The sequence below is a fragment of the Schistocerca cancellata genome, chromosome 2, assembly GCF_023864275.1.
Source record: "Schistocerca cancellata isolate TAMUIC-IGC-003103 chromosome 2, iqSchCanc2.1, whole genome shotgun sequence".
Lineage (NCBI taxonomy): Eukaryota > Metazoa > Arthropoda > Insecta > Orthoptera > Acrididae > Schistocerca > Schistocerca cancellata.
Genome location: NC_064627.1, coordinates 865450358 through 865475345, shown reverse-complemented (window position 1 = coordinate 865475345; position 24988 = coordinate 865450358). Strand labels below are relative to the sequence as shown.

The 24988-nt window shown below is 41.3% G+C and overlaps 1 protein-coding gene across 1 annotated transcript in view; it reads left to right on the top strand.

Annotated features, from left to right (window-relative positions):
- The first annotated feature begins 671 nt into the window (after positions 1 to 671).
- LOC126162812 (uncharacterized) overlaps positions 672 to 24988 on the top strand; it is a 91636-nt gene continuing 67319 nt past the window's right edge. The window contains exons 1-2 of the mRNA XM_049919557.1: positions 672 to 953; positions 20806 to 20923. Of these exons, the coding sequence (XP_049775514.1) occupies positions 753 to 953; positions 20806 to 20923 (319 nt within the window). The 5' untranslated portion in view covers positions 672 to 752. The remainder of the gene's footprint in view (positions 954 to 20805; positions 20924 to 24988) is intronic.

Genomic DNA, 24988 nt, shown 5'->3' with positions numbered 1-24988 from the left:
GTTATGCATTCCACTTACATTAATGATACTGCGTTGGTTTAACGCTTTCAACAAAATTCAACCATGGATAAATTTTCATCATGTTACAAATCATCGATGTTGTTAGTTAATGCACAAGGAACACTGTTCGCTCGGCTTTACGAACTTGTCGCATCAAAGAAATATACCTCAGATTGAAACATAACACAACTGTTTCCAAACTCACTGGTTCCAGTACCAGATTTGTGCTCTGCATAGTGCTTATTCGAGCGAATTGACTGAAATGTTTGAGAAAGAGCGTGTTCCCCTCGGGACATGGCAACTATAACTTGCTCCTTCGCGAACTCCTGCCGAAGAATCAATCATACGTGTGCCTTTGACAGCATGTTAGACATCTACCAGTTATTAAAATATAGGCTACTTATCTGTTTAGCCGGCGAAGCAAAATACTTGATTATCAAGCATCACATGTGACGTGGCCAGCCTGTATTTTAAGGAGCTTCGTTTGGCAAATTAATTTATTTGCAGTTGTCTGTATTTGTGGCTGCTAGTATACTTTCTAGGCATCCAGCACCTACCTGCGTTTGCAAAAATTATGTACATTCTCTATGGACACAAACACAGCTGCGTGCACAAATGTGACTTAATTACGCCTGCGTGGTAGACAGAAGCAAGTAAATGCGTAACATCCTTCTTCGCGGGTCTGCAAATACATATTGCGTGTCGGCCTACATAAAGGCTGGAGGTCGAGGAAGCTGGTGCAAGACTCCAACATGATGAGCGTGACATTGGTTGTCCTCGCCGCGGCAGTGGCCAGCTCTGCCGCATTCGACATTTTGCCGAAGGAGCTGGGCAGTTTCTATTTGGGACACGCCGCGTTCCTAGAGGTCTTCGCCACTGAGCAATCTACTGAGAGTGTCGCAGACCAGTACACGCTCTATATCTCCATCTTCAACCCTGCTACGCTGCTGCAGGCAAGATTTATGACATATATAAGTTCTATCTTACACTACAGGGTGGTCCATTGATCGTGACCGGGCCAAAAATCTCACGAAATAAGCGTCAAACGACAAAACTACAAAGAACGAAACTTGTCTAGCTTGAAGGCGCTGCCATAGGTCAAACGGATATCAACTGCGTTTGGCGCTGTAATAGTCACAAACATATGGTTCACAATTTTAGACGAACAGTTGGTAACATGGAGATTTTTTAAAATTAAAATACAGAACGTAGGTACGTTTGAACATTTTACTTCGGTTGTTCCAATGTGATACATGTACCTTTGTGAACTTATCATTTCTGAGAACGCATAGCCGGCCGATGTGGCCGTGCGGTTAAAGGCGCTTCAGTCTGGAACCGCGTGACCGCTACGGTCGCAGGTTCGAATCCTGCCTCGGGCATGGATGTGTGTGACCGCTACGGTCGCAGGTTCGAATCCTGCCTCGGGTATGGATGTGTGTGATGTCCTTAGGTTAGTTAGGTTTAATTAGTTCTAAGTTCTAGGCGACTGATGACCTCATAAGTTAAGTCGCATAGTGCTCAGAGCCATTTGAACCATTTTGAGAACGCATGCTGTTACAGGGTTATTACCTGGAAATACCACATTAATGCAATAAATGCTCAAAATGATGTCCGTCAACCTCAATGCATGTAGCAATACGTGTAACGACATTCCTCTCAACAGCGAGTAGTTCGCCTTCCGTAATGTTCGCACATGCATTGACGCATGTTGTCAGGCGTTGTCGGTGGATCACAATAGCAAATACCCTTCAACTTTCCTCACAGAAAGAAATCAGGGGACGTAAGATCCGATGAACGTGCGGGCTATGGTATGGTGCTTCGACGACCAATACACCTGTCATGAAATATTCTATTCAATAACACTTCAACCGCACGTGAGCTATGCGCCGTACATCCATCATGTTGGAAGTACATCGTCATTCTGTCATGCAGTGAAACATCTTGTAGTAACATCGGTGGAACATTACGTAGGAAATCAGCATACATTGCACCATTTAGATTGCCATCGATACAATGGGGACCAATTATCCTTTCTCCCATAATGCCGCACCATACATTAACCCGCCAAGGTCGCTGATGTTCCACTTGTCGCAGCCATCGTGTATTTTCCGTTGCCCAGTAGTGCATATTATGCCGGTTTACGTTACCGCTGTTGGTGAATGACGCTTCGTCGCTAAATAGAACGCGTGCAAAAAATCTCTCATCGTCCCGTAATTTCTCTTGTGCCCAGTGGCAGAACTGTACACGACGTTCAAAGTCGTCGCCATGCAATTCCTGATGCATAGAAATATGACATCTTGGGTTGTCGGGTGTTCTGCCGGATATCAGCGTCGTACTTGCACGATATTTCGGTCACGTAGCTCGTGGCCTTCATCAGGTGCGACCTGAGACTGCTCCTCGAGAGGTTTTTTTTTTTTTTTTTTTAGCACTTTTCATTCCTTCTCCTAAGGAGAGAAGGCGGGCTGTTTTAGGGCTTGTCTGTTTGCCCTTTTTAGTGTTCCCTCTGCGGTCCGCGCCCACCAAACCCGCTCCTGGGGGTTTCATCTACGGTCTGGGGTACCAAGCGTTCCCCCTGCGGTCCGCGCCAGCTCACCACGACCTGTCGGAGCGTTGCCGCTCCGTTTTTCGTCCGCTGCGGCTCTGGATGTTCCCTCTGTGGTCCGCGCCCACCAGTCCCACTTCTGGGTGTTCCATCTTCGGTCTGGTGCGCCTGGCGGTCCATCAGGGGCTCGTTTTTCATCTCCATCTCTCTGGTTCTTCTGTTTGTGTAGTGTTGCAGCTGGCCCCGTTGCTCCTTTAACAATTCCAGAGCCGGATCCCAGGCTCTGCTTAGCTGGTACCCCGTGTCACGGTTCATAAAATCGTCAGCCATTTTAATTTCTATCGATTCTCTTATAACACTGTCCCAAAATCTGGGTGTTTGTGCTAGAATCTTGGTATCCTCATAATTCATGGCATGATCTAGTTCTAGACAGTGTTCAGCAATGGCTGACTTAATCACCTGTCTTAATCTAGTGTGCCTCTGATGTTCTTTGCACCTGATCTCCACAGTTCTTGTCGTCTGGCCAATGTAGGACATGCCACATTGACAAGGTATATTGTAAATCCCTGGTTTTCGTAACCCCAGGTCTTCTTCCCCCGATCTTGTTGGAAGGACAGAAAACACACTTGATATTGTGTTTACGGAGGATCCTACTGATTCTGGCAGAAATAGAGCCAGCATAGGGCAGATATGCCACCTTCTTTGCTTCATCTTGGTCTTCTTCAGGAACCTATGGTATAGTGGCTGGTTGGAGTGCCCTCTCAATTTGTCTGTCCGTGTATCCATTCTTGGAGAAAACTGTTTTGAGACGTTCTATCTCTATAGGTAGATTCTCTTGGTCTGACAGGGCACGTGCTCTGTGGACCAAAGTCTTCAGAACCCCATTCTTCTGTGCAGGGTGGTGACAGCTGCTGGCCTGCTGATATAAATCAGTGTGTGTTGGTTTTCGGTACACACTGTGGCCAATTGATCCATCTGCTTTCCTCTGGACTAGTACATCCAGAAATGGCAGCTGGCCATTCTTCTCCAGTTCCATAGTGAACTTGATATTAGGGTGGCATGAGTTAAGATGTTCAAGAAACTCATTGAGCCTGTCCATCCCATGTGGCCAGATCACGAAGGTGTCATCCACATACCTAAAGAAGCATGTGGGTGTAAATGTGGCTGTCTGCAATGCCCTCTCCTCAAAACTCTCCATAAACATATCCGGCAGAGCACCCAACAACCCAAGATATCATTAGATCGCCGGGAAAGCCTGAAGAGTTACATAGAAATATGGTACGGGTGCAATCGATGTTGATGTAGCATTCTCAACACCGACGTTTTTGAGATTCCCGATTCTCGCGCAATTTGTCTGCTACTGATGTGCGGATTAGCCGCGACAGCAGTGAAACACCTACTTGGACATCATCATTTGTTGCAGGTCGTGGTTGACGTTTCACATGTGGCTGAACATTTCCTGTTTCCGTAAATAACGTAACTATCCGGCGAACATTCCGGACACTTGGATGATGTCGTCCACGATACCGACCAGCAAACGTAGCACACGCACGTTAGGCATTTTGATCACAATAGCCATACATCAACACGATATCGACCTTTTCCGCAATTGGTAAACGGTCCATGTTAACACGGGTAATGTATCAAGAAGTAAATACCGTCCGCACTGGCGGAATGTTACGTGATACCACGTACTTATACGTTTGTGATTATTACAGCGCCATCTATCGCAAAGCGAAAAAAGTGGTCCAACTAAAACATTCATATTTATTTACGTACTACGCGAATACGTATTAAAAACTGGGGGGTTCCTATTAAAAAAAAAAAACGCAGTTGATATCCGTTTGACCTATGGCAGCGCCATCTAGCGGGCCAACCATGGCGCTATCTGGTTTCCCCCTTCACACTAGGCGAGTTTCGTTCTTTGTAGTTTTTTCGTTTGATGCCTGTTTCTTGAGATATTGGCCCGGTCACTATCAATGGACCACCCTGTATACACATTAAATAGACGCTAATGACCCATTTTACTAAAGATAAAGGGTTGTGACTGTCACTTCTGCACTGGGATTCTCCAGCATACTACAAGGAGCGTCTGGGAAGATCGGCGAATAATAAAGGAAACAAGAGCTAGAAACAAAATATCTTTACTGCTCTTCCGAGCAATCACCGTTAACCACAAAACACTTCTGATATCGGTAGTAACGCTGTTGGAAACTGTCAGCAAACGCTGCTAGTGGATTTTCTCGAAGCACCATGGTCATGCGTTGTTGGATATCCGTATGATTAAAGGAGATGAAACCTGGTGTTACCAGTACAAAAAAAAAAAAAAAAAAAAAAAAAAAAAAAAAAAAAAAAAAAAAAAAAAAAAAAAAATAATAATAATAACAATAAAAAATAAAAAAATCCAAGATTCAGGCGAGGTTGATCGTCTTTTGGACAGTGAGGGCTTGACCCATCACGAATTTCTGCCCGAGGGAGACGGGGGAAAAAAATTAATGCCATGCCATTGACGGTCGCTTGCTCTCCAGATCGTATTGGTAGCATCAGCCCTCATCTCCTGTAATGATGCACCTATCCAACAACGCATGAGCACAGTACTTCGTGCGACTCCACGGAAAGCGTTTGCTGACAGACGGAGCTCCACCAACAGCATTTAGCTAGTATTCCTTCCGGTTCTAGGCGCTATAGTCTGGAACCGCGCGACCGCTACGGTCGCAGGTTTGAATCCTGCCTCGGGCATGGATGTGTGTGATGTCCTTAGGTTACTCAGGTTTAAGTAGTTCTAAGTTCTAGGGGACTGATGACCTCAGAAGTTAAGTCCCATAGTGCTCAGAGCCATTTGAACCAAGTATTCCTTCTCTAGCATAAGCGCAGGAAAAATCCCTTTCTACACAATGACAGGGAAAGTCTCTGGGAAGAAATGAAGAAAATAGATGTAGAAGACGCATACATTAATGTAATAAAGACAATGTACAAAGGACACAATTGTAGAATTAGAATATCATTGGGGAACTCTGAATACTTCGAAATAAGACAAGGACTTAAACAAGGAAGTTTTCTATCTCCTGTGCTTTTTAATGTTGTGACGGAGGGAATGAATAGGGCAGTTAAAGATATAGTAAAAGAAAAAGACAAAAAGATGATTTTTGCAGATGACATTGTGTTATGGGGCGATAAAGAGGTATATGTACAGTTACAACTTGATGCATGGAAGAAAATAATGAAAAGGTATGGATTAAAAATAAATAAAGATAAGAGTGAAGTAATGGTATTTGTAAGAAACAAAGGGATCAACGGAAATATTACTTGAATGGAGAACCCCTCAAAGTGGTAGACAGTTTCACTTATTTAGGGAGTGAAATATCTAGTGATGGAAGAATAACCAACGAAATTAATAGGAGGTTACAGAAGGGAGGCAATTTCTACCAAACAATAAAGCACCTGATTTGGAATAAGGAAGTTTCAGAAAAAGCAAAACTCCTTATGTATAAGAGTTATTACTGCCCGATTATCACCTATAGAGGCGAAGCATGGACAATGACAAAAAATGGACTGGAGCAGACTGCAAGCAGGGGAAATGAAATTTCTCAGAGCAGTTAAGGGAAAAACAAGAACGGGCGGAGTAAGGAACGTAGATATCAGAAAGAACTTTAAACAAGAAAGTATGAGAGAAGAAATTGAAAAAAAGAGATTAAGATGGTCTGGGCATGTTAACAGGTGTGTGGGCAGAGACTCCCCAAAATTATGGAAGAACTGAAGATGGATGGAAAAAGACCAAGAGGGCGCCCAAAAACACGGTAGAAATCAGGAGTGAGAATATCTGTGGAAAGAAGAGGTGTGACCTGGCAGCAAGTGGAGGAAGAAAAGCGGTGGGAGGACCAAACCAAATGGAGAGGACTCGTCAGCACCCAGACCCGGTACTAGCTGGTGCGGGATACGGATATACACTCCTGGAAATGGAAAAAAGAACACATTGACACCGGTGTGTCAGACCCACCATACTTGCTCCGGACACTGCGAGAGGGCTGTACAAGCAATGATCACACGCACGGCACAGCGGACACACCAGGAACCGCGGTGTTGGCCGTCAAATGGCGCTAGCTGCGCAGCATTTGTGCACCGCCGCCGTCAGTGTCAGCCAGTTTGCCGTGGCATACGGAGCTCCATCGCAGTCTTTAACAATGGTAGCATGCCGCGACAGCGTGGACGTGAACCGTATGTGCAGTTGACGGACTTTGAGCGAGGGCGTATAGTGGGCATGGGGGAGGCCGGGTGGACGTACCGCCGAATTGCTCAACACGTGGGGCGTGAGGTCTCCACAGTACATCGATGTTGTCGCCAGTGGTCGGCGGAAGGTGCACGTGCCCGTCGACCTGGGACCGGACCGCAGCGACGCACGGATGCACGCCAAGACCGTAGGATCCTACGCAGTGCCGTAGGGGACCGCACCGCCACTTCCCAGCAAATTGCTCCTGGGGTATCGGCGAGGACCATTCGCAACCGTCTCCATGAAGCTGGGCTACGGTCCCGCACACCGTTAGGCCGTCTTCCGCTCACGCCCCAACATCGTGCAGCCCGCCTCCAGTGGTGTCGCGACAGGCGTGAATGGAGGGACGAATGGAGACGTGTCGTCTTTAGCGATGAGAGTCGCTTCTGCCTTGGTGCCAATGATGGTCGTATGCGTGTTTGGCGCCGTGCAGGTGAGCGCCACAATCAGGACTGCATACGACCGAGGCACACAGGGCCAACACCCGGCATCATGGTGTGGGGAGCGATCTCCTACACTGGCCGTACACCACTGGTGATCGTCGAGGGGACACTGAATAGTGCACGGTACATCCAAACCGTCATCGAACCCATCGTTCTACCATTCCTAGACCGGCAAGGGAACTTGCTGTTCCAACAGGACAATGCACGTCCGCATGTATCCCAACGTGCTCTAGAAGGTGTAAGTCAACTACCCTGGCCAGCAAGATCTCCGGATCTGTCCCCCATTGAGCATGTTTGGGACTGGATGAAGCGTCGTCTCACGCGGTCTGCACGTCCAGCATGAACGCTGGTCCAACTGAGGCGCCAGGTGGAAATGGCATGGCAAGCCGTTCCACAGGACTACATCCAGCATCTCTACGATCGTCTCCATGGGAGAATAGCAGCCTGCATTGCTGCGAAAGGTGGATATACACTGTACTAGTGCCGACATTGTGCATGCTCTGTTGCCTGTGTCTATGTGCCTGTGGTTCTGTCAGTGTGATCATGTGATGTATCTGACCCCAGGAATGTGTCAATAAAGTTTCCCCTTCCTGGGACAATCAATTCACGGTGTTCTTATTTCAATTTCCAGGAGTGTAGATAGATAGATAGATAGATAGATAGATAGACACAATGACAAGAATTGTAGCCAATAACCCCTCTTCTTCTGCATCAATGCGGGAAACTTCACTAATTATCCAACGAAGACTGCCCACCAATGGAGCCTCGGGAATTTTACCCTAAAATCCATCGTCTACAGCACAAGAGCAGGAAAACTCTCTCCTTTATAAGAGAACACGACACTGATGATTTATGGGACTCATAATTAGCTATACAAGGTGTGTGTGAGAAAAGTAATGAGACTGATTTTTTTTATCTACCAAATTTTTTATATTTTTCAAACAATTTCATTTTTTTCATTTATTTATTCATCCAGAAATCTTGTTGTGTTATTACACATAGATGTAAGATCAGTTACATTTAACAATCTTTGATACATAAATATACTCATTTTGTAGGTATCAAGTTACATGCATAAGTATAGACATTCTTAAGATATACATTTATATAAATTATATGCTGTACATAGCGAATCATAACTTTTTTGGTATGTTACATATAGTCATCAGATAATGATTACAGAGTAACACTATTTACATTATGTTATCATAAGTGCAGATGAGCCATGACAAGGAACTGTTATATCTGTGAATAGAGTCAAATAACTCAGTTGAAAGTAATATTTTAACACTTGCTGTAAAATACGTTACAAAAATTGTTTTAGGTTACTATTCATAAATTCTTCCACTGAATAGAAGCAGCGCTACTGTAGGATTGACTTTATTTTGGATCTGAATCCTTTCTGGCAAGACCTGACATTTTCAGGTAGCTTCTTGTACAGAAGTACTGCCCTGTGCCTTGCACTACTGTGCCCTTTATGTCGCCGTTGATCAGCTATAAATATGTCATTGGATTGACGAGTATTATGATAGTGAACATCTCTATTTTTTGTAGATATATGGAGATTTTCATGAATAAAACACACAGTTTCGTGAATACAGATACAAGGCACTGGCAAAATACTGAGCTCCTTAAAGAGATGTTTAGTGGTGGAAGACAGGGGTACTTGTTTCATTGTCTTAATTATTCGCTTCTGCATAATAAATACATTCTTATGGGAGAAGCCCCAAAAAGGAATGCAGTATGTAATTGTTTAGTTTACTAATGCAAAGTAGGCACATTTGAGTGGCTCTTTCTCGCTGTATGGGCACATTTTCAATCCTGATACCATCTATCACAGACGATACCATTTGTGTCGAGTGGAAATTTATATACACTATTTTATCTTCATTTAGGAGAAGTTTGTTTTTGTTCAACCAGTTTACCAGACTACAATTTGTATCAGCAATTGTGGAGTTGAGTTGATGAGGACAGTGATTTGAAAACAGTATATTGGTGTCGTCAGCAAACATTACCGGTAGACCTCCCTGAATGCTTTGGGGCAGATCATTGATGAATATTAGAAATAAAAGGGGACCAAGTGTAGAGCCTTGGGGAATACCTTGTCTTACAACTTGCTCCTCTGATTGGGCATTTTCACCAATTTTTGATGTAATCACTACTTTCTGTACTCTGTCTGAGAGATATGACCTAAACGAGTCATTGCAATTTCCCCTTATCCCATAACGTAGTAGTTTCTCAAAAAGTAATTCATGGTTGACAAGATCAAAAGCTTACAATATTGTGCCCTTCAAAGTTGTTCCTTACAGTAGCTATATACTGGTGGAGTAGTTGTTCGTAGTCTTGGTAGCAGCGCTGAAAGGCTTCAAATGTTAGGGCCTTTAACATGTCTGTCACATTCTCCTGAATGTTCTCCAAGTCCGAAACTGACTTCGTTTTAAGATATTTTTCAATTTCAGGGAAGGAAAAAAGTCACAAGTACTCAGATCAGGTGAATTGGGAGGGGACGGGGTTAGAACAACAGGAATGCGTGGCCGTGTGAAATGGGGCCTTGTCATGATGCAGCATCCACTCTGACATAAACCTTTCTCACGGTGAAAGTGTTTAACGGGTCACACGCCATCCTTATTGTTATTAAACGTTGGTCGGATCACACAAGAGTACGCACACGTAGAACGTTTACGTCGGTTTTTGAAGTGAATCCGTCACCGAGATTCAACTTCAACGTGTCATCGGCCTTCCAAAAATAATTTGTGCCAGCAGAAAACCTGTACTCTTCATCAGGAACGTTCCCCGTGGGCCAGTTTCAACAATTCAAAGGTCACACTCGCGGATTGCCCATGTTTAACACATATTTTGACTGCATGACGCTGCCCTAAATTCCGTTGTGTGCTTCGTAACACACAACTGCATAACTACACTGATGGCGCTCTCAAGAATCACGTCATGGCCGTACAGAACTGAAACTCGGACTCAGCATCTGGAAGGGATTAATACATCAGTCTGCTCAAGTCGAACAACACAGCGGTACCAAATCGCTCGTAGTGTCGTCAGTCTCATTACTTTTCTCACACACCTCGTATGTACTCATATTTTAATGTTTTATTTTAAATCTGTGTAAGAAGTGAACGTAATGTATAAAAATACAATATGTGTCTGAAAAGTTCGGTGAAATGGTCTCAGAAAGTAATAGAAGCCATTACTGGCCTTCAAAGTAGCCACCTCTAGCTACAGCACACTTCTGACATCGGTTGTCAGACTGTTTGCAACTGACAGCAAGCACTTCTTCTGGAATCGATCGAGGTACAATGGTCACACAAAAATGGTTCAAATGGCTCTGAGCACTATGGGACTTAACTTCTGAGGTCATCAGTCCCCTAGAACTTAGAACTATTTAAACCTGTCTAACCTAAGGACGTCACACACATCCATGCCCCAGGCAGGATTCAAACCTGTGACCGTAGTGGTCGCACGGTTCCAGACTGTAGCGCCTAGAACCGCTCGGCCACCCAGCCGGCTACTCAAAGACACTACAGCAAATTGCATTCAGAACAGGAGAGTGAAATCATAGGGCGCATAATTACAGGAGGTGAGATCTGGTGTTACCAATATAATTCAGAGACCAAGCGATAGTCAATGGCACATTGTTCATATAACGTATCATACATTTGCATCCGAGGGAGACGGGGAAGACGATGAACACCATGCTACTGACTGTTATTGACTGTCAGTTGATCTGTGGATCGTATTGGCAGCACCAGGTCTCATCTATAATGGTGTGAGGTCTCATATGTTATGAAGCAGATACCAAACAATGCGTGAGCATGGTGCTTCGAGCGATTTCAGAAGAAATGCTTCTTGACAGATTCCAACAACTTCACAGCCAATGCCAGAAGTGTGTTGTAGTTAATGGTGATTAGCTGATTTCTTTGAAGTTCCTTACAGGAATTCTGTTTGTAATTCTTTTTTCTCCTATTTTCTGAGATCATTCACCAAACTTTCCAGACCTTCTTTGTATTTTATAGCACTAATTTAAACACCTTGAACTTCATTATTTCACCATTATTTGGCGAACATAATAGACAGTAGCCAAGACAGTAAACCTACCAGTCACTACTTTCATTTCTTCAGTTCATATAGCAAGGAAAAAGCCCTGTTTGATGAGTAAATAGTTAAATGCCAGCCCATGTTAAGGCCCTTTTCCAATAACATTGTTGCTAACACGTTGAGATGGCTATGCAGTAACGTGTCAAGGACGTTGTATTGTGGTCGTGAGTGCTGCCTCGATTGGACCCAGTGTCATTCCAGATTGGTTCTATGATCAGCCTCAATGTGGTTTTCAAGCAGTTTCCCTTTTCTTTTTTGGGTACTGATGTGACTTGAGCAACTTTCCAGTCTTGTTGGGATCTCCAACGTTAGGCGCGTTGTGGGCCCCTTAGGGACTTGGCTGACAACAAGGGAAAGAAAACCAATGTGCACTCCGTTTGCATACTGGGTGGAATCATTCCAGATGTGGAAAGGATCCTCCCGGATGCCATGAAGAGCACAGGGTGCAACCAACTGCAGGTGGTTGCTCACGTCGGTACTAATGATGTGTGTCACTTTAGATCAGAAGAGATTCTCTCTGGTTGCGAGCGGCTAACAGAAGTGGTAAAGGCTGCCAGTCTTGTTTGCAAGATGAAAGAAGAGCTGACCATTTGCAGCATAGTCGACAGGACCGATTGCGGACCCCTGGTACAGAGCCGAGTGGAGGGTCTGAATCAGAGGCTCAGACGGTTCTGCGACCGTGTAGGGTGCAGATTACTCGACTGCGCCAAAGGGTGGTTAGGTTTCGGGTTCCGCTGAATAGGTCAGGTGTCCACCATTCGCAGGAGGCGGCTACACGGGTAGCAGGGGCTGTCCTGCGTGGACTGGGCGGTTTTTTTAGGTTAGAGGGTCTTGGGAAAACACAAGAAGGGCTTCAGTCACAAAGGGTGCAGACTGAACACAGGAAGAACGTTGATGCAGGAACCATTGTATAACAGTTGAAAATTGTCGTAGCTATGCTGGGAAAGTAACAGAGCTCCAAGTGCTAATTGAAAGCACTGATGCCCAACTCGCTACAAGCACTGAAAGCTGGCTAAAAGCCGGATATAAGCTCAGCCGAAATTTTTGCGAAGAACCTAACGGTGTTCCGAAAGGATAGGCTAAACACCGGTGGTGGTGGCGTGTTTGTTGCTGTCAGTAGTAGTTTATCTTGTCGCGAAATTGAAGTAGATACTTCCTGTGAGTTGCTATGGGCAGAGGTCATTGTTGGCAACCGGAATAAAATAATAATTGGATCATTTTACCGACCTCCCAATTCAGATGATATAGTTGCTGAAAGATTCAAAGAAAACTTGAGTTTGATTTCAAACACGTACCCGACTCATACGATGATAGTTGGTGGTGACTTTAATTTACCCTCGATATGTTGGCGAAAATCCATGTTTAATTCCGGAGATACGCATAAAATATCATCCGAAATTGTGCTAAACGCATTGTCTGAAAATTATTTCGAGCAGTTAGTTCATGAGCCCACGCTCACGGTTATGAAAACACACATGACCTCTTAGCAACAAATAATGCTGAGTTAATAACGAGCATCAAAACCGATACAGGGATTAGTGAACACAGGGTTGTCGTAGCAAGACTGACTATTGTAATCCCCAAATCCTCCAAAAATGAGCGAAAAATATACCTATTCAAAAAAGCAGAAAAAATTCACTTGAAGCCTTCCTAAGAGACAATCTCTTCTCATTCCAAATTAATAATATAAGTGTAGACCAGATGTGGCTTGAATTGAAAGAAATAATATCGGCAGCAACTGAGATATTTATACCAAATAAATTAACAAACGACGGAGCTGACCCTCCTTGGTACACAAAACGGGTTAGAACACTGTTGCAAAAACAACGAAACAAACATGTCAAATTTAAACATACGCAAAATCCCCATGGTTTGGCGATCTTTTACAGAAGCTCGAAATTTAGCGCGGACTTCAATGCGAGATGCTTGTAACAGTTTCCACAACGAAACTTTGTCTCGAAACCTGGCAGAAAATTCAAAGAGATTCTGGTCGTATGTATAGTATGTTAGAGAAACAATCAATGCCTTCCTGCGCGATAGCAATGGAGATATAATCGAAGACTGTGTAGCCAAAGCAGATTTACTAAACACAGCCGTCCGAAATGCCTTCTCAAAAGAAGACGAAGTAAATATTCCAGAATTCGAATCGAGAACAGCTGCCAACATGAGTAACGTAGAAGTAAATATCCTTGTAGTAGTGAAGCAACTTAAATAACTTAATAAAAGCAAGTCTTCTGGCCCAGACTGTATACCAATTAGGTTCCTTTCGGAGTATGGTGATGCATTAACTCCATACTTAACAATCATATACAACCGTTCGCTCGACGAAAGATTCGTACCCAAAGACTGTAAAGTTACACAGGTCACACCAATATTCAAGAAAGGTAGTAGGAGTAATCCACTAAATTACAGGCCCATATCGTTAACGGTGATATGCAGCAGGGTTTTGGAACATATATTGTGTTCAAACATTATGAATTACCTCGAAGAAAATGGTCTATTGATACACAGTCAACATGGGTGTAGAAAACCGTTCCTGTGAAACACAACTAGCTCTTTCTTCACATGAAGTATTGAGTGCAATTGACAAGGGATTTCAGATCGATTCTGTATTTCTGGATTTCCAGAAGGCTTTCAACACTGTACCACACAAGCGGCTTGTAGTGAAATTGCGTGCGTGTGGAATATCTTCTTAGTTATGTGACTGGATTTGTGATCTGTCAGAGAGGTCACAGTTCGTAGTAATCAACGGAAAGTCATCGTCCATCGAGTAAAACAGAAGTGACTTCTGGCGTTCCCCAAAGTAGTGGTATAGGCCCTTAGCTGATCCTTATCTATATAAACGATTTGGGAGACAATCTGAGCAGTCGTCGTAGGTTGTTTGCAGATGACGCTGTCGTTTAAAATCTAGTAAAGTCATCAGAAGATCAAAACACATTGCAAAACGATTTAGAAACGATATCTGAATGGTGCGAAAATTGGCAGTTGACCATAAATAACGAAAAGTGTGAGGTCATCCACATGAGTGCTAAAAGGAATTCGTTAAATTTCGGTTGCACGATAAATCAGTCTAATCTAAAAGCCGTAAATTCAACTAAATACCTAGGTATTACAATTACGAACAACTTAAATTGGAAAGAACACACAGAAAAGGTTGTGGGGAATGCTAACCAAAGACTGCGTTTCATTGGCAGGACACTTAGAAAATGTAACCGATCTACTAACGAGACGACCTACACTATACTTGTCCGTCCTCTTTTAGAATATTGCTGCGCGGTGTGGGATCCTTACCAGATAGGACTGACGGAGTACATCGAAAAAGTTCAAAGAAGGGCAGCACGTTTTGTACTATCGCGAAATATGGGAGACAGTGTCACAGAACTGATACAAGATTTGGGCTGGACATCACTAAAAGAAGAGTTTTTCATTGCGACGGAATCTTCTCACGAAATTCCAATTACTAACTTTCTCTTCCGAATGCGAAAATATTTTGTTGACACCGACTTACATACGGAGGAAAGATCACAAAGATAAAATAAGGGAAATCAGAGCTCGTACGGAAAGATATAGGTGTTCGTTCTTTCCGCGCGCTATACGAGATTGGAATAATAGAGAATTGTGAAGGTGGTTCGATGAACCTTCTGCCAGGCACTTAAATGTGATTTGCAGAGTATCCATGTAGATGTAGATGTCCTTAGAAACGGATATTTCGACGAGCGAGTGGTTGTATATGGTTGCTAAGTATGCAGCCATTGCATCAGCTTGCTCTGAAAGGAACCTGAACCGAAGGGCTGTCTTTTTTAAGTGACTTAAGCTGCTTCTCCTACAACGAGGATATCTAATTCTCAGTTACGCATGTTACCAGTTGTTCTTGATTCGAATTCTGGAATATTTGCTTCGTCTTCTTTGTTGAAGGAATTTCGTAAAACCGTGTTTAGTTACTCTGCTTTAGTGGCATTGTCATCAGTAACATCGCCATTGTTATCTCGCAGTGAGGGTATTGACTGCGTCTTGCTGCTGGTGAACTTTACATACTGCCAGAATTTCTTCGGGTTCTTTGCCAGATTTAGAGACGGAGTTTCGTTGTGGAAAGGAATTTCGTAAAACCGTGTTTAGTTACTCTCCTTTAGTGTCACTGTCATCAGTAACATCGCTATTGTTATCCTGCAGTGGTTGGATTTAAAGACAGAAATATATATCAGAAGTCCAAAAATAGTCAAAAGTTCATCGAAATCCAGGTTCTGAAGTTCAGCTTTGCTTTTGTCAGAGTACTTCTGCCTGATGCAATATATTTTAGCATTTGTCCATAGTAGGATGTGATCGAGAACTTCATCAAAATAGAGATGCCATAATGAAAATGGTTCTTTTGGATCTCCTGTAGTCAACGTGGTGGATGGAAATTTCAGGATGATGTTATGGCAGGAGTTCTAACAGCTCGGATCGGAGGTGCTTTGTCCCATTTGTACTGATTCGTGCCATAGAAGTAATTGTTTCTCCCTTGGTCATCACATGGATCACTACTTTCACTACAGTAATTTTCTGTTGCACTTTGTTCTGACAAGGTGTCATGCTTACTCACAATGGGTACAGTTTCTTCAGGATTATCGTCACAGTCACTATCGTCTGATTCCTCCAACCATCTGCTCACAGTTTCCTCAAAGTTTCGGTCTGAAGTGTTCACACAGTGTCTGCTACTTGCATCAGATCCTTTACCTGTAGAATTACTAGGTTTTACCATATTTCAAAAGCTGTGAAATGTTAAATATCGAGAATATATAAGGAAAGCACTTGTAGAAAAAATTACACAAACTACGTAGTGCGGTGAAAATGACCGCGACGATTTTCAAAAGGACGTCACTCACATTGTAGAAGCTCTGGAATAACACCACATGGCGTTGCCGATCCACTCGTAACTAAACTCGAAGCTAACGAGCCGATGACCGCAACAATGGGTCGGGAACTGGCTAAATCGCAATTGAAGAAAGCGCGCGGTCAAATAGACCGCACCACGTTAGTTACAGGTTAAGCAGAGACACAGGAACAGTACAGTTATTAGACTTATTTTTAGTGAATGAAGAATGGGAACTGGCGCTGATTATGAAGTATTCATTAAGAGTATTGCATCTGTTGGGTTTGAGGTTTGCCCTTTGCCCATACTGAGCTCACCTTTTGTCAAGTTCCAGCTGACTTTATTTCATATCTCTACAATTTCTTGATTGTCATATACTGTTGTGTGGCGTACTCACTTTTACCACCCTTATTTTTGTTCATATGTAGCAATATTCTCATTTCCTAGAGCTTTGGAGTGTATTAGTTACTAGAGTGCTGGTGTATTTGTCTATTGCTAGGGATACATATTTTTTGTTGTTAGTGGATAATACCCATCTATTGCATTTTTAATCATAGATAAAAACAAAGAGAAACAATCATCAATGTCATTTTATGTGGCAGTATATTTGGCCAGTCTACCACCTTCTGTTCATGTTTCAATGGCTCCATATTGCCCTCATTTAACATTCTGTATGTGACTAACTGTTTAGTACCCTCAGGGTTCACAATGCCTGTTCTGAAGCATATCCAGTCATGATCAAATAACTTCAGCGTAATCTCACAGTACATTAGTTGATCTCTATTTACATTCCTAACTATGTTTTCAAGGCATGCATGTAATCTAGTAGGGTTTTCATTTAGACAGTAACAGTTAAGTGCTTTTAGACAGTTAATCTTGTGATTTACATTTGTTCTGCTTTCACATATGTCTATGTTAAAGTGTCCTGCAATACAGAATTTGTGATTTTTGTGTTTAGTGAACAACTTGATTAATGCAATTATTTCATCTATAAGAACTTCCTTATCAGAGGCTGTTGTATGGTACACAGAAGCAATGATAAGTTTTTGTGAGTGCAGTATTACAGCTGGTGCTTCAAATGCACTTTCAGTGGAGCACTTGCTTATGTCTGTCACTGACTGCTGCAAATTTAGATTTTCTTTTGCGTAAATTGCCACTCCACCATGTGCAGTATTAGTTCTACAATCATTGTGGCTAATATGTAGCTGTATGGCACACATAAGAGCAGTACTGGACCCCCTTGTATTTTTCAATATCACGTGGCTGTAAAACATTGGCTTCTTGGTAAATATTTTTATTACACATTTTATTTGGCTTTCACATTCATTGGGTTTGGCAACTCACAACCAAATTGACACATTGCAACCTAACCTAGAACTTGGGTTGTGCTACAGATCAGTCTGTTATCACAACCAAGATTTCAGGTCTGGCTGAAAGTAGATGATAATAGAAGCACTAGTGTGCCAGTAAGCAGGGGTCCGCAAATGAGCCGCTTGTGAGATAATCATGACTGTATGGTTCCACGCCACCACTGAAGGTATTGTTTGCAACATTGTCCGGTTTCCCCTTTGCGCATTTGAGGCCGTCCTATTTTTGCTGTTTACACAATGGAACACTGCTGAGAGGTGGAGTTGGAATCACACCATACACACAGAATGTACAGGACAGATACAGTACACAGTCTCAAAGGGTATCAGTCGCGTCTGAGGAGTGCGACGTGTGCTGTGTTGTAGTTACAATGGAACCATACTGTAACGAAGGGTATGCGGGTATGCATTTCATGTACGGCAGGGCTAATGGCAATGCACGGGAGTCTGCACGCTTATACCAGGAAACATATCCTGATCGAAGACACCCAGAAAGTCGTACATTTACACGGGGTCCATCAGCGCCTGAGAGAACACGAGGGTTTTGCACATGGCAGAGTAGGAGGTAGGTCTGTTCGCATTGGGCCTGAGGTTCAGGATATGGTGTTGGAAACAGTACAGTGCTCTCCAGGTACCTCGATGAGAAGAACTGCCACACAAGTGCCTGTACCAAGCAACAGTTGTGAATGGAGAATTTTACATCGCAATTTACTGTACCCTTACCACGTCCAACGAGTTCAATGTCTCAATGATGTGGACTTTGTTCCTAGAATGATGTTTTGTCAGTGGCTGCAACAGTTGGCTGTAGTCGACCCTCGTTTCGTGTGTAACATTTTATTTACAGACGAAGCAGGATTGACATGCAATGGTGTGTTTAACTATAATAATTCACATTTGTGGTGTGAAATAAACCCACATGCTGTTCATAAGTCACCACATCAGCAACATTTCTAACTGAATGTGTGGTTAGGAGTACTAGGCGATCAACTCATTGGTCCACACATTCTTCCACCACAACTTAATGGATGGACGTACCTTAGCTTACAGGATTTCTTGAGGATGTTTCCGCCGGCCGGTGTGGCCGAGCGGTTCTAGGCGCTACAGTCTGGAACTGCGCAACTGCTATGGTCACAGGTTCGAATCCTGCCTCGGGCATGGATGTGTGGATTGTCCTTAGGTTAGTTAGGTTTAAGTAGTTCTAAGTTCTAAGGGACTGATGACCTCAGATGTTAAGTCTCATAGTGCTCAGAGCCATTTGAGCCATTTCTGAGGATGTTCCCCTTCAGCAGTGTCAGAGTATGTGATACATGGGTGATGGAGCTCTGGCACATTTTATTGCTGGTGAGAGTATGTGGTACATGCATGATGGAGCTCTGGCACATTTTGATGCTGGTGAGAGTATGTGGTACATGCATGATGGAGCTCTGGCACATTTTGATGCTGGTGAGAGTATGTGGTACATGCATGATGGAGCTCTGGCACATTTTGCTGCTGGTGAGGGTATGTGGTACATGCATGATGGAGCTCTGGCACATTTTGATGCTGGTGAGAGTATGTGGTACATGCATGATGGAGCTATGGAGCTCTGGCAAATTTTGCTGCTGGTGAAGGTATGTGGTACATGCATGATGGAGCTCTGGCACATTATGCTGCTGGTGTAAGACAGCATCTAACACGCAGATTTGGCCAAAGATGGATAGGTCGAGGCAGACCTGTATGTTGTCCTCCAAGATCACGTGATCTAAATCCTTTGGATTTTTTTATCTGGGGTAACCTCAAAAGCAAAGTGTACAGCACACCCGTTAACATGGTTGAAGAACTGGAACAGAGAGTTGTACTTGCTTCTCAAGAATTCCAAAATGATCCAGGGGTTTTCGAAAGGATTCGAAATTCATTGCAGAGACAAGCATAGTATTGCATCCAGATGCAAGGAAAACACTTTGAACACCTCCCTTAACAGATACCCCATACGTGAAATGTGAACTAATTTTGATGTACAACGCAATAGTAAAGTCTAAATTTCAAACTAATGTGTACTAACTAGGACAATGTTTACAATGATGTCAGTGGCGGCTTGGAACCATATAGTCGTGATTATCTCACAAGCGGCTTGTTTGTGGACCTGTGTTTACTGGGACATTTGTGCTTCTATTTTCTTTTTCTTTCAGTCATGTACATTTGCGCCATCCTTTTTGATACACCTGTACATCTACGTTTTGAAATGGGCACCATTAAATTATTCTGTGTTGGCTTCTTGCACATATTGCAAACTATTAAAGAATACAATACTAGAGAGGACAGATAACTAGGGGTGGATAATGCATGCAGCTCCTCTCCAGTCAGACTGTTTATATTCTTTTTTTCCTTTCTTCATCGATTATATACAATCTTAAACTTTTTTTTTTTTTTTTTTACAAATTTTCTCCAGTAAATACTTTTCCGTTTTCATTGCACTATTTCTGTCTTGCTCTTTCCTATGTTACTTCATTTTCCCATTTCTTCTTTCCACAATCTCTTTTTGAATGTCCTCTTTCAATGTTTGTATTTCAGGCTTTTCAGTTTCATGTAAACATAGTTTCCTCTGTTAGTTCCCATCTTATTGTATTCTGCTATATGTCTAACTACAGGGTACTGGGTGAATTTCATGTGTGATATTTTAAAAATCCTTCTGTGTTTGTTAAGTAGACATTTTTATTATTTCCTTTACATAGACTTTATTCTGGAAGAAGAGAAAGCAGAAATATAGAGAGATAATCTTCTATCCAAAATGAAGGAAACATAATATGAAAATTAGAAATTCAGCTGTTCGTTTAGCTTCCATCTTTTGTCCCTCATCTGAATTTAAAATCCTAGGACAGATATAAATTAATAAGCTATTTGATTGTGCATAAAGTACCTTTTAAAACTGTTTATGCAATTTATCTACAGTAGTTCCAGTTTTCATGTATTTCTGTAAACCAGAGTACTCATAATTAAACCAAGATTATTCTTTAAATATCAAGTATCCTCACATGTACCAAATTTAAAGATGTGTAATAACAGTGATGGTCTGATTTTCATTTTTTTTTTTTTTTTTTTTTTTTTTTTTTTTTTTTTTTTTTTTTTTTTTTTACTTCTGATTATTTCTAACATTGGTTAAATCTCAGTATACTTGGATGAACTCGAGGTTCATTTTAATGGACATTTATTTTTACACTGAACCTAAAAATATTATGTTTATTTGTTTACAGAAAGATTATATTTACTATATAAAATCTCCTGGAAGCCAGCTCGATAGTGTTGACAGTTGGGTGCCAACAAAGATAGATCAAGAGAACTATTGGCCAAATGATCTCTACTACATGAACAGTGAGTAGATTTTAATAGCATTCACTGTAAGGTATTTGCCCATTTTTCTTTTAAGAACAAAAATATTTAATTCTGTTATGCTTACAGCACATTACGAATAAACTTCGCAAATACATTAACTTTTTCCCTCTACTAAATAAGTTATCTGATAAAATACGTCATTTATATGTTCAACTTACATACTTATAATTTTGTTTATGCACTGATATGAGAGGAAAAATCAGCTGTAGTTAGTTAACAATTATAGTTTTCATCTTAATGAAGCAGTCTGTTTAATGTAGAAACTTAAAGTATTTGTGCAAAATCTGTGTAGTTATAAATAAACATTTTCTCGTAGATAAATTGACGTTTCATGGTATTGATGGTATACCCAGCCAATTGATAATGTAACATCTAACCAAATTATTGCAGAAAGTTGTACTTAATAATTCAGCCAATATAGTCTGGGTATATAATTCTGACTGGGGAGAGACCGTTGTTCCTCATATATGAAAATGATCTTCCATCTAATATAAAACAAGCAGAATTAGTTATTTTTGCAGGTGACACTATTATTGTAATCAATCCAAACATATGCACAAAAATGAAATAGTAAACAAAGTTCTTAAAAGTATCATTGACTGGTTTTGTGTGAACGATCCACCTTCAATTTTAAAAAGACACAACTATTCAGTTCTGCACATCTAGCGGTATTATACCAATTATGAGTGTAACTCACGGTGAGGAAATAAATAATAAATAAGGTGGAAACTTAAAAAATTCTGAGGTGTCCATATTGATTAGAATTTATATTGGAAGAAGTACGTTTTCGAACTCCTAAAAGAACTTAACTTGGCCACAATTGCACTTACAATCATTGCAAATCATGGGGAGAGATAAATCAGTAAGTTGACATATTTTGCATATTTTCATTCAGTAATGCCATATGGAATAATGACCTGGGCTTAATCCATCTTTAACGAAGAAAGTCTTCGTTGTGCAAAAACATGTCATAAGAATAATATGTGGTGTTCACCCAATGATCATCATGCAGATATCTGTTTAAAGAGTTGGTCATTTTGACTGCTGCTTCACAATTTACTTATTGCCTCATAAAGTTTGTTGTAAATAATCCATTATGGTACAAAAGGAACAATGATTTACATAATTACAATACCAGAAGGCAAAATGACATTCATTACTCCACATTAAGGTTGTCTTTAGCACAAAAAGGGATGCACAGTGCTGCAAAAATATTTTTGATCACTTTCCGTGTGATGTGAAATGTCCAACAGACAGAAAAGTAAAATATCCTTGTACCCTGTAGAAGAATTTCTTCACAACATGTGTATATCATTTTTATTTTTGAAAAAAAAAAAAGAAGTTAGAATTGTTCAGAATGTAACCACGTATAAAAATTGATTTGTGATGTGAATGTAAAGACTCATTTCACATCTTTACAATCTATCAAGCAAAATTATGTATGGAACATAAAAACTAAACTGGTTGGCAAATGAGTGAAAACCGATAGACTAGATGGTTTGTATCTGGTGAGTAGGGTTTGTAACTGTAGTTTGATGGATACATCTGCAGTGACAATTAAGTTAGTGAGTCATAATTAAAATCAGTGAACTTATACAAATATGAGGATTGCCTTTTTATGTTTTTACAAATGACCACTATTGAGGTGTGATGTTACTATTGTATTGCATTTGTGATTGATAAAACAATAGAATACCAGAAATGAACTGAGTAATTTGTTTCCAGTAAGCATTTAAACTAAGACTGCCATGAAAAAATGGAAGTTTCATGGGAAGTTTTCATTTAATAATTTTTTATAATTTTCGCACTCACCTTACTCAGTGACAATGCCTCAAATCAATTGATTCAGCTTTTGGTAATGAATATCACCTTCAGAGAAGACTATTAACAATTTTAAAGGTTTACACTGTGGTAGTGTTTCTGTCAGTGATGAATTTCACAAAATCGACCAGAATCAGCTGCTGTCACCAAAAACACATGTGCTGTGTACATCATGGTTGAAGGGGATTGGCTTGTGAGTTACTGTGAGACAGAGGTATCCTTAGGCTCTGGAATGTGGTTGATGTGTGAATCTTAACTGTGAAACAGATCATGCTCTGTTGGATTACACAGTGTTCGACTGAAACTCAAACAGAACTTCAAGTCACTTAGTGTAAGGAAATAATGAAAAAAGTCAGCAGCGGAAATGCAAAGTCTGTATACAAAATTGTAACAAGAGAAAAAATTGGTATAAATATATTTATATCAGCTGGTTACTAAGCAACATTCCACTGTTTGGGTGTCCTAAGGTTAACTGAAACCACCAATCAGATTCACAAAGTACTTCCAAAAAAATGAAAAATTATTTCTTCAGTTACCAGTACACTGAATATATCACAACAGTTGCCTTGAAGTATCGAATAACAGTTAATGGTGAACAATTTGTTTGCCACAAGTCATCACTGACATCATAAAAAAATAAGCAAAAATTTTCACCATTCTTCATCATGACAGTGTCAGCTGTCACACAGCATGTCAGACTTTTTTTTATTTCATGAAGAATATAACAGTTTAATGCCTCATCTGACTGATGGACTGTTGACTTCTTTTGGTTTCCTTATGTCAAACAAAAATGCATGGGTAGTGATTTCCAGGTCAAGAAGCTGTTAGGTCCTTCCAAAATCATGTTTGATGTTACTAGCATCAGAATAGAGAAAAAAATATTCCCAGAATCTGTTGAAACACATGCAAAAATGTGTACATTTTAAGTAAGATATTTTTAGGAACAATAAAACAATTTGCACCAAAAATGTGTTTCTTTAATTATGATGAACCTTCACTCATCACCAAGTTTGCTGTAGCAAGAACAAACACTATTTATGGAACGTAGTAGTTTAAAGAGCAATACATAAGATACGGTGAAATACAGGTTGTGCATAGTACTGAACACATTAAACGGACAACAGGAATACAGCTTAGAGAATAGGCTGAACGCTCGTTTGCAATCACTTAAATAGTATTGTTTCTTTGGTGGCTCACTGGAGCATGCCAGGTGGCCAACCCAGGTGGCCTCTCTAAGCGGGCCTGTGAACTGTACGGACGTGCGATCTCTGAAATCGCCCTCGTCATGAGTGAAGGTACATCAAATTCCTTTTGTAAAAACTTTGCATCATACCTGGGTGTACAAATTTATGCAGATATGATATATAATGATCACTAAGGCTCAGTCATAAATAAAGCAGGTAGGAGACTTTGGTTCATTGGTAGCACACTGGAAAAATGCAGTTAGACTGCAAATGTGATTGCCTCCAAAACACTCATGAAAACCTTCATAGAATATTGCTCAAGTATGTGAGACCCATCCCAGAAAGGAGTAACAGAGTACATTGAACATGTATGAAGAAAACAAGCACAAATAGTTGTAGATTTGATTGGTAAATGGAGGAGTGTCACAGAAATCTAGAAAAACTTGAACTGGCAGCAGCTTGAAGATATATGTCAATCATTCCACTTTAAAAAGTTTTAAGAACCAGTATTGAGTGTGGTATGTAGAAATATGCTACACCTCACTTGTTTTACTCCTGTACGGACCTTGAAAACAAGGTTAGATTAATTGCAGTAAACACAGAGGAGTTCATGCAGTCATTCTTCTTCACATGTATGTAAATGTAAAGCTGCTTTATAAAAAGGAATAAAGGGATAATGTAGACAATTTTAGACCTATTTCTATGCCATCAGTGTTGCTTAAGTTAAGGATAATTGATCATTTTACATCACATGATTTGCTATCAAATGTATAGTTCGGCTTTAGAAGTCTTTTAATAACGGTAAATGGTATATTCTCTTTTCTCTGTGAGGTGGTGGTGGTGGTTAGGGTTTAACGTCCCGTCGACAACGAGGTCATTAGAGACGGAGGGCAAGCTCGGGTTAGGGAAGGATTGGGAAGGAAATCGGCCGTGCCCTTTCAAAGGAACCATCCCGGCATTTGCCTGAAACGATTTAGGGAAATCACAGAAAACCTAAATCAGGATGGCTGGAGACGGGATTGAACCGTCGTCCTCCCGA